Raw genomic sequence first — 14,350 nt, forward strand, 5'->3', positions numbered from 1 at the left:
GAGTTCCAGCAACAGATCGACTGTACGTGCCTAAAAGTCTGGCATGGGCTGTTTTTATGAAGTTTTGATTTTTGAAATGGCAAATTGCATAGAAAAGGTACTTCTGATCAGCTAGCCTACAACTACACCTCCACGGACTCGATACAAGATACATATAGAGCGAATTTATGGCTCTGTATTTTGCAACATCAGAAGTACATGAATATTCTAACGAGCTGGCTGGCCTAGCTATATATCTTTTAAGTCTCAAGTCACAAAAAAGTTGAAGTGATATTCGTGTTCACATGATACTTGGTAGGATCCTACATGTACAAAAACGACCCGGATCCTCTCCCAAGTACATTTCTTTCCTAATCTACCCAAGCGTTCATAATGGAGATGAAGACACGTGTCAAATTTACATTGGATATGTCTACTGTCTCTCTCAAAGTAAAAAGTAAATGATTTTGTAAAAATACCCTCATAATTTTTGTCTGTATTCTCTCCCACTCTCTCTACTGAGTCTTTTCTATTCTTTCGTATCTTCTTCCTCCCTCTCTCCATATTAAAGACAACTTTATTATCCTAGCTTACTGTCAAACCCAGAAACAGAGAGAGAGAGAGATCGAGAAGAGAGCTAACGGGGTTTCATCATGTATATGCTGCTAATAAACCATCACCCAATCTTCTTCCTCCCTCTCTCCAGAATCAATAGATGCATATGATTCAAGTCTTTCTTATAACGTCTTGTTAAGAGTGAAGCATCATCAGCTCATAGTGAATCATTATCAGTTCGAAGTCAACTAGAAGCAGCATCAAGTCAAGGTCAGAAGTCAGCAAATGAGAAGAATAGGGAGCTTAGTTAGTCAAGCAGATCACACGTGTCTGTCATCCATTCATTCTGTTAAGGATTAGCCAACAGAACTCTATTTGCTACTGTTAGTTTTGAGCTAAGCATTTTTGTAACAGAAACACACAGAGAAAAGAGAAAAAAGTTGTTTTAGCTCTCTTTATCATTCTTCGTCTTCTTCCTCACCGTAGCCATCGTCCTCGTGTTCTCTGCTATCTCATCATCACACCATGTTTTCTCACATGGTATCAAAGCCCATGGCGGCATGACTATCGATCCATCATCAAGTTCTCCGCTGCAACTCCGATTCGAGTCATCATCAAGTTCTCCACTGTAACTCCAATTCGATCCACCATCAAAACCCTAAGTTCCTCTTCTTCTCTCTTTGTTCTTCCTTTCCTTTACTCAAATTACCAGTAGAAAATCATTACTGTTCAAGATATTACTCAAGAATCAAGCAAAGTCAACAAGAAAATACCATATATAAGTAAAAGAAATCGTTTTCTCTACTCATAGATCTACTATTATGTTCTTGATTTGTGGAAATTAGTTTGTGAATCAAGATTTGGGGCTATTTACATAGCAACTTGTGTGGCTTATACCTATTGGGCGTTTTGTGGCTACCTCCTGTAGTTGTTTGTGTTACTCATCAAGGTTCAAGATTCAGTCTTTTAGCTCATACGGTAGCTAGTAGCTGTTTATCTTCAAAGTTTCAGAGAATTGTTCATCTTCAAGATCCAGATAATTGTGCATCTTCAATCTGATATGGCAACCTCATGTCAACATTGCAATGCGGTCTCTGTGCGGCTAGATGAGACAAATTACCCAACTTGGGTATTTCAGATGCAACATCATCTAAGGGGGCATGGTCTACTGAAATTAGTGAATGGAACTCATCCATGTCCTCCAGAATTCATTGCTGGCACTGATGGTTCTCTCACAGAAAATACCGAAGCTTATGAAAAATGGTTGCAACAAGATAGTTTTGTTATCTCTAAGATTACCAACACTCTCTCTGCTGAGGCTCTTATATTGGTAATTGGCTGTGAAACTTCAATGGAGGTATGGACCACTCTCAAACAGCAATTTGCACCAAATTCTGAATTTCACATTATGCGATTGAAGTATACTTTGCAAAATATCCGAAAAGGATCAGATTCTATTGACAAATATTTGTTGCGATTTATAAATGTCAGAAATCATTTAGCTGTTGTTGGTGTTAGTATGTCAGATCAGGATATCAAAATGCTGATTTTAGCTGGCCTTCCTAATGAATATGCTCACACTAGGCAAATTATCAGAGGGAAAGATCATATTACTATGGCAGAAGTGAGGTCATTGCTTTTATCTGCTGAGTTTGAATTGGAATTAGAGCAAAAAGGTCCTCCTTTCTCACCAATGAATGCAATGGTAGCAAATAATGTCGGCTATGTTGGAACTTCCCCTAGATTTAGTTCAAATGAAGTTGCATGTTCTGTACCTAATGCACCTTCTGGGTTCATTGTTGCCACTCCTGGACCAATTATTGCCTCATCTACATCATACATGCCTACTGGTGTCACTCCACAAGTTGGTGTGTTTTCAAACAATGCTTATGTTCAATCACAAGCCAATACAGTTCCGAACAATTACCCTCAGTTTCCAAACAACAACAATTCAAGGAATGGAGGCAATAACAATATAAACAGCAACTCAGGGAGCTACTTCAAACCAAGGTTTAACTCAAATCAAGGTCCACTGAAATGCCAAATTTGTGAGAAGCCTGGACATAGTGCTTATAAATGCTTTCAGAGAAACCCACATAAACAAGGTGAAGCCTCTAGCTCTACTGTTGAATGTCATATTTGCAAGAAATCAGGCCATACTACAAAAACTTGCAGGTACAGAGTCAATAATCAAAATGGGAATACTGTAATGGATGCCTGCACTGATAATGCATCTGTTCATGAAGTTTGGCTAGTTGGCATGCAGAAGCAACGTGATGAATGTGCACCAACTATTTTTGAAAGAAGAATCGCTGATAATGATGATAAAATGGTGGAAGTAGGAGCAGCTGTAAATGCAGCAGATTTCCATAGGCACTACTATGGTATTCAACCACCAACTTGTGCAGCACCTAAAGCTTTGTCTGCTGCCATCTGCACTCAACCAAAGCCACCGTCCATTGCTACTCAACCAAATACCAATGCTTCTCAATCACAAGTTGTCAAGCCTCTGCCATTTGCATTTTCTCTATTATCAGTTCCTACTTGCCCTCGTTTGCAGCAAACTCTCCTTAAGAAAATTGAAGCTTTTCCGTCACCAGGCACTTGGCTACTTCCTTCTAATCCGGACAGACATCTAATGAATTGTAGGCAAACTTGTGAGTCTACTAATTTGTGGTAATCACTTCCTCTCATTCCTCCTGGTTGAGCCACATTCTCTACTGCAACCTAGTGCTTGGGGATCCCAGCACTAGTTTGAGGGGGGGTGTTAAGAGTGAAGCATCATCAGCTCATAGTGAATCATTATCAGTTCGAAGTCAACTAGAAGCAGCATCAAGTCAAGGTCAGAAGTCAGCAAATGAGAAGAATAGGGAGCTTAGTTAGTCAAGCAGATCACACGTGTCTGTCATCCATTCATTCTGTTAAGGATTAGCCAACAGAACTCTATTTGCTACTGTTAGTTTTGAGCTAAGCATTTTTGTAACAGAAACACACAGAGAAAAGAGAAAAAAGTTGTTTTAGCTCTCTTTATCATTCTTCGTCTTCTTCCTCACCGTAGCCATCGTCCTCGTGTTCTCTGCTATCTCATCATCACACCATGTTTTCTCACACGTCTATGTTTTGCCCTTTTGCGTATATGATGATGTCATGGACAATTCAATGATATGATCTGGGTACAATGTAGCTCCATATTCAAATTGGTTTTCAGTTTCTGACGTTCTGTGGTGGCCGGGTTTTTGTCGATCTGGTTGCAATCTAGAACACAAAGGATCATCCCTCCAGAATTCATTCCGGAAGATTAAGATATTATCAAGTTCCATTAATTAATTGATGGGTTTCTTCCCTGTAAAAAGTCATTCATTGATCCTTGAATTTCTCTCTTCAAGAGTTCAAGCATTGCGGGATCAACCGTAACCATCAATTTGGTTGTTGTATTTTATTTTCAGAATATCAAATTTAATGAAAACCGCTATATTAGCAGTTGGTGTATGTATTGGTGTTGAGAGAACTCAGAGAAGGAGTAAACGAAGAATGAGAGAGAGAGAGAGAGAGGAGATCAGTGCTTTGGCGTGAAATGAAGAAGACAAGAATAACATAGAGAATAGAAAATGAAAAGAAAAGATAGTTTTGTTGTAGACCATTGGATACGAAAATTAACACGTGTCATCATCTCTGTGAAAACTTAGGTAGGTTAGGAGAGAAATCTGAGGATCCGGGTCCATGTAGGAATCAGAAATGAATAATCATCTAGGTCATTGTTAGACTCTTGCAGAAACTAAACAGCTTGAAAACGGAGAACAATTACACATATTAGAAACCCTAATTAATTGTGACACATATATATCAAACAATATTTGGATTTCCATAAAGTTTCTCTTGAAAGTAAAATCAATCTACGATTTTAATAATGCAACAATTAGACTAATCGTTTCTGAGTGCAAAATCAATCATTTTTACTTACAAATGAGATATTTGTGTCATTAAACAAAATAGTCATGTCATATTTCAATAATACTTTTGCTATTAAATTGAGATTAATAAGTACGTGTGCATACATACAAACAAATAACATCATATTTCATCCAATGTCTTCTTGTTCGTGGTTAATTTTAATTTTTTAAGATTTCAAATTGCAAGAACTTGAGTTTAATTTGAAACGGAGATCATAGATGATATGTTTATATGCATATCTAACTTAGGGGACTTAAAAAAAAAAACTTAGGAGACATTTTTTTTTTTTTTTCAGTAACACGGAACCAATCTAAATCTGGCTAGCCAATGTAAAATTTAACCCTAGCATGTTAGGGCAAGTATAAAACGTTGGTACGTATCTGATACCAGTGTCTTCGGCATCAAGACACTGACTCCCAAATCAACTAACCACTGTTTGTAACAGAGAGCTACTTTCTGATCCCCAATGACCGTCACCAAGAAGAGCGTAGTCTAGAAAACGACGACCGGGTTATACATCCTCAGCTGCACACAAGAAAGTAGTGACAAAGAGAAAACAAAGGCCAAGGTAAATTTCCTTTACAATAATTTGTTCACTCCTAAATCGGTACCAACTTGTATATATATATATAACATTCCATGCATGCCACTTTTAGACTTGGTAATTTCCTAGTTGATTTAGTAAATAGTCTTTGGTAATTTCTTAATTACACTACTAGAATTTTTCTTATAGGACACCCTCCTACAAGGGTGTCTGTTGTTCACAAAGGTCACCAATGTCTTCATTAGCCACTATGCAGCCACTAAATACATGACAGTAGTGATTACCCTAGTTTCCTTTGTAGCATACCTAGTTTCCTTTGTAGCATAGAGCACCAAAATTGAAACGGTGCCTGGTTTTCAACTCAAAAGAATGTTGTCATGTCAGCTTTCATGTCCGATACCATACACCAATTATAGTGTTAATAGCCAGCTGTCATGTCTTCTCTATTCTTTCCCGCCACCATAAATCCGACGGCCGGCCACTAACCCAAAGAGAAGTATCTGTGTGCAGTGGCGGACGCATAAATTTTTGTGAGTGGGGGCAAAAAAACAAGGTTGAACAAATAAATATAAAATATTACAATGAATGAAGCATAATTTTTCAATCTTTTGATAATATTTTCAATGAATACATATTTTAACTTCCTAGCAGATAAAATGACTTTAAATTAATATATTTTTTTATACATAATTTTTTTTTAAAATCAAATAAGGGACACATAATTTATTTCCATCTATTTACTGTAAAATACACTTGCTATATTTCCTAACAAAAAAAAATACAAAATCAGCGTGCATTAAAAGAAACACACCGGACACAAGCAATCCAATCTTCTTGTATAAAAACCAAACAATGTAAGAGATTTTTTTTTTTTTTGAGAATAGTAAAAGATATTTCAAAGGAATTCAAACTAGTCATGAAGATTGGATTGCTCGTGTAAGTTCCATCGGTATCAGGCTAGCACGTACTCTAAGCTAGCTAGCTAGCCTAGTCCTTGATGAAGTTTCTTTTTCATTTGTTGTTGGAAAAGGCGTGCCTTGTAGAGTTGTGGGTATTAATCTAATGCTTTGTTCAATTTGAACTTGGTAATGCAGAAAAAGCAGCTAACTTTCCCGTGTAAGATTATAAAAGCCAAATGCTTGAACACATTTACACGTGTAATTAAGTTTCTTTAGTTTAATCGTTGTGAGGCAGCAGATTACACTTCCTCTGGGGGCAGGGCAGCATAATCTCTGGGGGCAAACCAATGAACATAACATATATATATATATATATATATATGAAGCTGCTGCGCAAATGAAAAAAATCCACTGGGGGCAGCTGCCCTCACTCGTCCCAACTCCCAACGTGCGTCCGCCAGTGTCTGTGTGCTATGTTCATTGCAACACCTAATCATTATTAGGTGTTGCAATGAACATAACACACAGATACTTCTCTTTGGGTTACTGGTCGGCCGTTGGATTTATGGTGGTGGGAATGCCCGGCCCCTTCTGATGAACAGGGCACCACACTTCTTGGCTATGCATGGAGGCCTTTTTTACTTTGGGAGTTGCCTCCTTAATCACAACGGTGATCATTATCTGGAGGGTTTTCCCACTGATCCATTGCCCTCATGGTAAATTACCTTGCCTACTTCCTCATGGTGATTTTGAATTTACCTGGCTGTTACTCTGGTTTATCTTCGTCCTGCTTGCTTTGTCCCTCTTGCCTGGCGATGTAGCTTTTGTGTGTTACAAGAGTGAAACTGGGTGCCAACCGATAATGAAATTAGCTAGCTAGTGATTGAGTACAAAATCGGAACACAGTTAACAGTTTAATTTGGTGGGTTAATTATGAACCCAGTTTGTTTCTATAACAGGAGTTCCGGACTCTTATAACTTGGCTTATTTCTATAACAGGAGTTCTCCTATAACAGTCTTGTTCCATATTTGGTGCTCCAACTAATAATAAGAAAGAACAACCACATAAGAAAGAAGAACACCAAAGTAAGCATTGATTGGTGGAGTTGAAAACTAACAGAGGAGAACCAACTCAATTAATGATTAATCAAGCTTAAGCCTTCAGGAACTATGCAAAAAATATAGACAAACTCAACCTTAATTAAACAAAAACCAGTCTTTAAACCCAGGAAAAAAAAACCAGAAGAACGTAATAGCACAAATGTGAAATTGATCACAAATCTTACCAGGTCAAGCTACCCAGACACGAAATTGATCAAAATTCTCAACAGATCAAGCTACCCAGACACCAAATTCTTAAAATAATTACAACCCATAAACAAATGATCTATAATAGAGGCGATAGAGAAAAAAGAAGGTAGAGGGTTGAAGGGGAGAGTGAAAAATAATCGGTGCAAAGAGAGAGAAGATGAAATTGAACCCAAAGAAGAGGTGTTAAGGGAGGCTGAAGCAAAAGAATGGCATGAGAGAGAGAGAATGATGAGGTTGAGGCGAAGAGCAGATCCAGTGAGAATGGATTTCAACGTCTACAACACCGGCTTCCACAATCCCATAAGTTTTGGCGTCGCTCTCGTAGACGATGTGGGCTGTGTTTTGGAGACTGTAGAGTCTCATTTAACACAGTTCAGGTTGTTGCCAAACACGGGCTACCTCGTGTTATGGTACCCCGTCCCATCCAGTCCCTCATAACAAACACCACCTATATGTGTAATTTGTAGGGTGCTATGTTACTCTGAATCATATGTGAGGCATTTAAGGGTTATGAACATATACGTGTAATTTGTAGGGTACTATGTTAATTATGAACATATATGTGTAAACGCTTCTTCTTTTGTAAGCTAGAGATTCCCTTGTTTGTCTTGCTGGGCTCAATTTCCAATTTTTACAGTAGTAGCAAGGAACATTGTTGTAAGCAATCATATGGTAATCAAACTATTAACTATGTACTTAATCATGTAGTCTCTCGGTTTCTACTCCCTACAATTGTGTGCATCTAAATCAATCATATTTTGTCCGTTGGGAGGAGTACATAGTGACATGATTGGTAGGAACCACAGGAACAAGTACTCATTTTTGTGCTGATTTTTAATCGAGTTTTGAATTTTCACCGACTTGGGGTCAATTAGATCTTTGATGTGCGTATGTTACTATGTGTATGAAACAAAGAACGTGGGGAATTCTGTTGCCTGCTTATCCAATTATCCACCGGCGGAGCCAGGATTTAAGGGTTGAGGGGCCGAAATGTAAAGCATAAGATTAATTCATGGTATATACCTATTAGAGAAGTAGAAATAAAATACAAGTTGTTTGTGATAAAATTAAAGAGATACTATCCCAAAATAATTTTTCTAATTGAGTTTTACCGTTAGTCTACTATGAGTACCTAGCCATTCGTTCTAGTCTTCTTCCTCTAGATGTTGATCTTATTTATGGTTTATTATGTGGTTAATCTTATTTATGGTCAATTATGTGGTTAATCTATTGAAAAGCAAAGGACCCTTTTTGTGTAAAAGCCAGAAAAAAGAGTAATTTAATAGAATTTATTGATACAATTTTAGTTACCAAAATAGTTTGAGGGGGCCATATAAGCACAAATAAATAAGAAACATTTCTTGCTTATGTTAATCATACAATATATAACATATAATTGCATAGACTGGGGGGTGCCAAGGCCACTTCAGGCCCTGGTGTAGCTCAGCCATTCATCAAACTATCAAAGATTAACTAGAAAAATTGAGAAGTACTTGACAATCCAGCATACAAAGGTACAAACACGTGAATGATAGCTAGCTGGTATTATATAGTTCTAGTATACAGTGAAAATAAAGTCTCATAGAGAGTGTGAAATGAAAACATGCAAATGATGTCTAGGTCCTGGAGTCCAAAGCCAAAATGGTGCTGAGGTTCATGGGGTTCATGTATTCAGTAGTGCCGGACAGAATATTCTGAACAATGTACCGGTTTGCCCTTTCTGATGGATGAAATGAATCCCAGAAAGCATATACGTCTCTGTTCGGGCACAAATTGGACAATCCAGTGCACAATCCCAGCCCATTGTAAGGTCCTTGCCCGCAGCAGGCAATTTTCGCTGTAGTAAATCCTGCACAAAATAGTGATTACAAATCAATCGCCATTCTTAATTGAACGACATAATTAATTTACTACGCTTTAGGAAATTATAGCAGACTTTACGTACCATATGCTTGAGGGTTAACCACGAAGTCACTAGCACTCTGCTGAGTGTTAGCAGCAATGAAGATATCGGCACCCAGTTCCCTGTTGAGTCCAAGTAGCATCTGAGTAAGTTGCGGATTAAAGAGACCTGCAGCTCTTTGCAGCTCGGCTGAGCATTGACCGTTCGTACTTCTCGTGGCCAACTCAGCTGGAACACAGCCTAATGGTCCTGTACCTGTCACCAAAACCCTACGCCCTCCAAGATCGTATAGCCTCTGAAAAGGACACAGTACGTTTTTATCATCAGTGACAACTTGCACGTCATTAAGTAACTTGGTCCACATTTTTTGATCAAATGGCGAGAGTAGAGTCGGTAGAAGCCCCAACCGAAACATTACTGAGTTAAACAAAAGTAATTCTGAAACATTAATTACCGAGTTAAACAAAAGTAATTTGGTTTTAGAGAAGTGACCGGATTACCAAAAGAAGTTTTCTGAACTCAGAAATGAGGTATTCGACATAATCTGGAAGAGAATATTGACGAGATCTAGCAGAGTAGGGAACCAAGTAGTAATTGTTGACAAAGTCGTTGCCGCCAACAGTCATGAGAATAAGTGCTCCGCTTACAAGTTGCTCCGCCCGTTCAGATCCGATAAGGGCACTCACTCTTTGCTGGTATTCTTGAAAATACTCAAATTGTCTGTACATTCTGATTATGTTTACCTGCAAAATTGTTTTTAGAATTTCCATAAGCACTTCCATAAACGTTTTTGTCTCTACGACTTCTAATAAAAATGCTTCCATCAATATTGCTATTGAAAATAACACTTCAAAATTAATAAAGAACTTTGCAAATCCCGGAATTAGCCCTCTTTTAATAAAGCAATATACCAAAAACACCTCTCTTCAAGATCCTAATTAGTCAGTCATACCGCCACGTGGTTCAGCTTTCCTATCTAAGAATCTCTTCTTTTGTACATAAGCGGTCCAAACAATTTGGTGTCCTAAATAAAACTTACAAACTGAATTCCGGTGTCATTGAGGATTCCAATGCCAGCAGAAGCAAAGTTGGCACCAACAAGTAGCCTTTGTCCGGTGAGCTCTGGACTCAAGTAAGGCAACGTGGATTCTGCACCAAGTGCTTGACCTGTTTACACAACACATTAAAGTCAACCACTGTTATTGAAGTTAAGTTACTAATATATAGAGAAAGTTCAACATAATTAGAAGTAGTAAACCCAACTGATGAAGTCAGGGATGTTGTAGCCATTGGAGAAACGGCCCGTTGGTCGACCAGTTGGATAGTCAATGCCATAAGGATAAGCGTCGGCACGAGCCTGGGTTAGCAAGTAATTGTTGTTGCCATTGTCGACCAAGGAGTCTCCGAACACGAAAAAGGCACGAGCCTCGACCTGCTGGGTGCCGAAGCTTTCCAATGCAGTGAGGACCAGACTGAAAATCAGCACCAGTGAGCTAGCCATGTAGGTGGCTTGTTTTGAAGATGGAACGTTAGATATTCAAACAAGATTAAGCAACTTGTGTGTTGGAGTGAAGAAGATAGGGTCTTATATAAAGGTCCTAAAGGTAGGGGTTTTGTCAGAAGGAGTAAAACAAGGCCGGCCCACTTGAATAAAATTAGCAAGCTAGAGGGTAGATGTGTTAATTTTTTTTTTTTTTTTTTTTTTTTTAAAAAAAAAAAAAAACCCCACCCCATTCCCAGCCTTGATGGGGCTCGAACTCTTGACCTCTTACATATGAGACCAAAGCCTTACCACCCCACCAAACACACACACCCAGGGTAGATGTGTTAATGGCACTACCAAAAGTTATATCTCTGATGATAGGTGTGCACAATACTATTACATACATATGTCTAAATATATGTTCCGGCGACGTATTTTTATTTTTCAGTGGTGTTTTATTGTCCGGTTTAGTCTAATAAGTCCATACTCTTTTGAGCTAGAGTGTGGGGGTCTTGTTATTGTAGTTGAGGCTTGTCACTCCCAGGAATTCAATTTACTGTTAATACCTTTTTGTGGTCAAAGTAATGGGAAAAAGCTCATGTATGTGGTCTGGCTATGAGGATGTACTTTGACTCCTGGGTCAATGTGGACGAAGTGACAGTGATATGGCGTTATTTCTAGGGGCTATATGTTTTACTCTTGGTGTTTGTTTTCAATGTGGTGGTGACTTGCTCTTGCGTGGTGTTGATGAAGGGGAAGTGACTGTTTGTAATATTGGCGGCAAAGATTTATCGTGACTCTCATAATTGGTCTTATTTTGTAGCCCGAGTTGAGGGGTGATTAGTTTGGTTAGAGGTTGGGCCTGCTTGGGTCATGGATGTCATTGTGAATGACGGACTTGTAACTGAGGTTGTTCTTATGGAGGAGAGTGGAGAGCTTTTGTCCACCACCGGTCATTCTCGTCGTATGTAATATTATTACTTTAGAATAAAAGATTTTATTCATTCTCAAAACAAAAACAAAAAACAAAAAACCATAAGAGTAGTAAAGGATCCGGGTTGCTCTCTGTCTAAGATGTTTCTGCTGTTGTATTTGCTTTCTTTGCTTGCCCTTGTGCCTTACTGAAGTTTCATTTCAGACCAAAAAAAAAAGAGTAGAGGATCCGGGATTCCGGGTTCCATTTTTGGTTTTAGTGTTCTTGTTTATCGATCAGCACCCAAAATCTATATGGAACAGCGACCATTCTAAATATCTGCATCATATCCCCGCATATCCTGATACCCCATATTTCCCAAACACAACATAATGAGCTTTTTTTTTCTCTCCAGCAATTACTTCAATATAAAATAGTAAAATGTCTCATTATTTAGTCAATAAAGTTTGTGGACGTTTGATTGCAAACCAACTACTCTTACAGCTTTTAAATTTGCTAGCTGCTATTCCTTCTCTAAGATTAATGGTTCCGAATATTTAGTTGCCTTGATTGAAATGATTACAGAAACAATGGAACACCAGCTGAGCAAAATTCAAAAGCATGGCTGTGCTTGCTTAATATCAGGGAGAAAGTAATTTGGGGGTCGACCAAGCAGAAAATAGTTATAGTACCAAGCTAGCATTGATTTTGGGGGACCAAGCAAATTTATACATCTTTCAAAATTATTATAGGACCAGTAGTACTAGATCCATAGTAATAGTACAAATGGTTTGTGGGTGCCATTATATATGACCAACTACTAGGCAACAATATTATTCCGTACGAATTAAATTGAATTAGCTAGCTGGAAAAAACAGTTTTGAATGTTCAAGCAACAAGCTAGCTTCGTTAGCTTTCTCAACTGAATTTGGAGGCTTTTTAATTTTCACAACGCTATAGCATGCATGGATTTGATTTGGAAGTACTCATGTTCTTTAATTGGTCACCGCAGCTGGTAGCCTTTAGCTTCATATGATATGATAATTGCCCATTATTATTTAATTAAGAGAAGCAGAATTAGCTCTGATTAATTTATAGGGCTGCCGCTGCATTAACTTGTCTCGGTAGGCATTGATAAGAGTTTTCAAAGCCGGCCTCATTAGGTTCAACTGCAATATTGTAGGTCATAAGCTGTATTGGTTCTATATAATACATTGGAGGCGATATTTCTAATTAGTAATATAATTTTATGTTAAAAAATAAATCGTTTCAGGTTTAGGGTTTAGGGTTTTATGATCCAGATAGCTATCTTGAAGGAGATTATTATTGCTAATATCATTGTCGTACTTCATTTCTTGGAAGAGGGAACATAGATCATAGAGCATATATAGTATCTATGCAACATATTTGGAGGCTAAGTTAATGGAAATTTATTTGGAGGCTTTGATGGCTTCACAATCAACTGACATCAGTACTTGCTGGACCACAGCAATGTATTTGAATCCAATTTACTTCAACAAAGTTCATACAGTGAGCTTAATTATATATGATTATATGCTCAGCTGTATGAACCATATTTAATTATCCAATTAGTTTCTGGCCCATCATGATTTATTAGGATTTTCTTTTTCTCACAATATTGGAAATTCATGTAAACAATCAATTAAGTGTGCCACTTAAGTAGTTGCCCTTCATATATATCTTGTGTGGGGGAGAATATCTGGCCTAAGTACCCATTACAAAATTGGGCTGTTTGTGCAGATTGTGTTTGGAGCCCAGTTGATCTAGGTCTTTCATTTTCTCCTACCTTTATATGTTGGGTTTGGATAATAGATTTTCTTGTGCGTTAATGGGTAGTTTTGTTTCGAATTGAGTCAAGAAGAATAGAGATTTGGAATTTTCTGATATATAATTTACCTTCTCTAAGAACGGAGTATATATACAAGATACATCAAGACATATTATGAAACTAATTACAATAGAATAATCCTAATAATATACAATATTCACGATCCTAATTACATTACATGACTCACTCCAACACTCCCCCTCAAGTTGGTGCATACAGATCACAGATGCCCAATTTGTCAAGTGAGTCACAGAAGGCTTTACTCAAGAGAGCATTCTTAAGAATATCTGCCAACTGTTCTTCGGCAAGAACGAAGGGGAACATAATGATTTGTCCATCCAGCTTCTCTTTAATGAAGTGTCCATCTACCTCTACATGATTCGTGCGATCATGTTGAACAGGATTGTGAGTAATATCAATTGCAGCCTTATTATCACAATAAAGCGGCATAGCCTTTTTCTGCCTAAACTCCAAACCCCTTAACAAAATTCTCAACCACAACATCTCACACAGTCCTCGGGCCATTCCTCTATACTCTGCTTCTGCACTAGCACAAGCCACCACCTTCTATTTCTTGCTCTTCCAAGTAACCAAGTTACCACCCACAAATGTGAAGTAGCCCGAAGGAGACCTGTGATCTGTAATATTACATGCCCAATCCGCTTCTGTGTATCCGGAAACATCCAAGTGACTATGTTTTGAAAAAAGTAATCCCTTCCCTGGAGCAGACTTCAAATACCGCAAAATACAAAATACAACATCCATATGAGTCTTACTGGGATTATGCATAAACTGACTTACCACACTAACTGCATAGGCTAAATCTGGTCTAGTGTGAGATAAGTAAATCAACCGGCCAACTAACCTCCGGTATCTTGCTTTCTTCGTAGGTACTTGATCCAAACACTCTGCTAACTGATGGTTCTACTCAATAGGAGTATCAACAGGTTGACAGTCAAGCAT

The 14,350-nt window shown here is 38.1% G+C and overlaps 1 protein-coding gene across 1 annotated transcript; it reads right to left on the bottom strand.

The window, feature by feature from the left end:
- Positions 1–8,573: 8,573 nt before the first annotated feature.
- On the bottom strand, positions 8,574–10,705 carry LOC112191831 (GDSL esterase/lipase At5g33370). The gene is made up of 5 exons (XM_024331257.1): positions 10,406–10,705; positions 10,182–10,309; positions 9,643–9,885; positions 9,185–9,437; positions 8,574–9,088 (listed from the first exon to the last, which is right to left on the bottom strand). Exons 1-5 carry the CDS (start codon positions 10,641–10,643, stop codon positions 8,856–8,858), a joined length of 1,095 nt encoding a protein of 364 aa, XP_024187025.1. The 5' UTR covers positions 10,644–10,705; the 3' UTR covers positions 8,574–8,855.
- Positions 10,706–14,350: the final 3,645 nt, after the last annotated feature.

This window comes from Rosa chinensis, chromosome 3 (genome assembly GCF_002994745.2).
Source record: "Rosa chinensis cultivar Old Blush chromosome 3, RchiOBHm-V2, whole genome shotgun sequence".
Taxonomy (NCBI): domain Eukaryota; kingdom Viridiplantae; phylum Streptophyta; class Magnoliopsida; order Rosales; family Rosaceae; genus Rosa; species Rosa chinensis.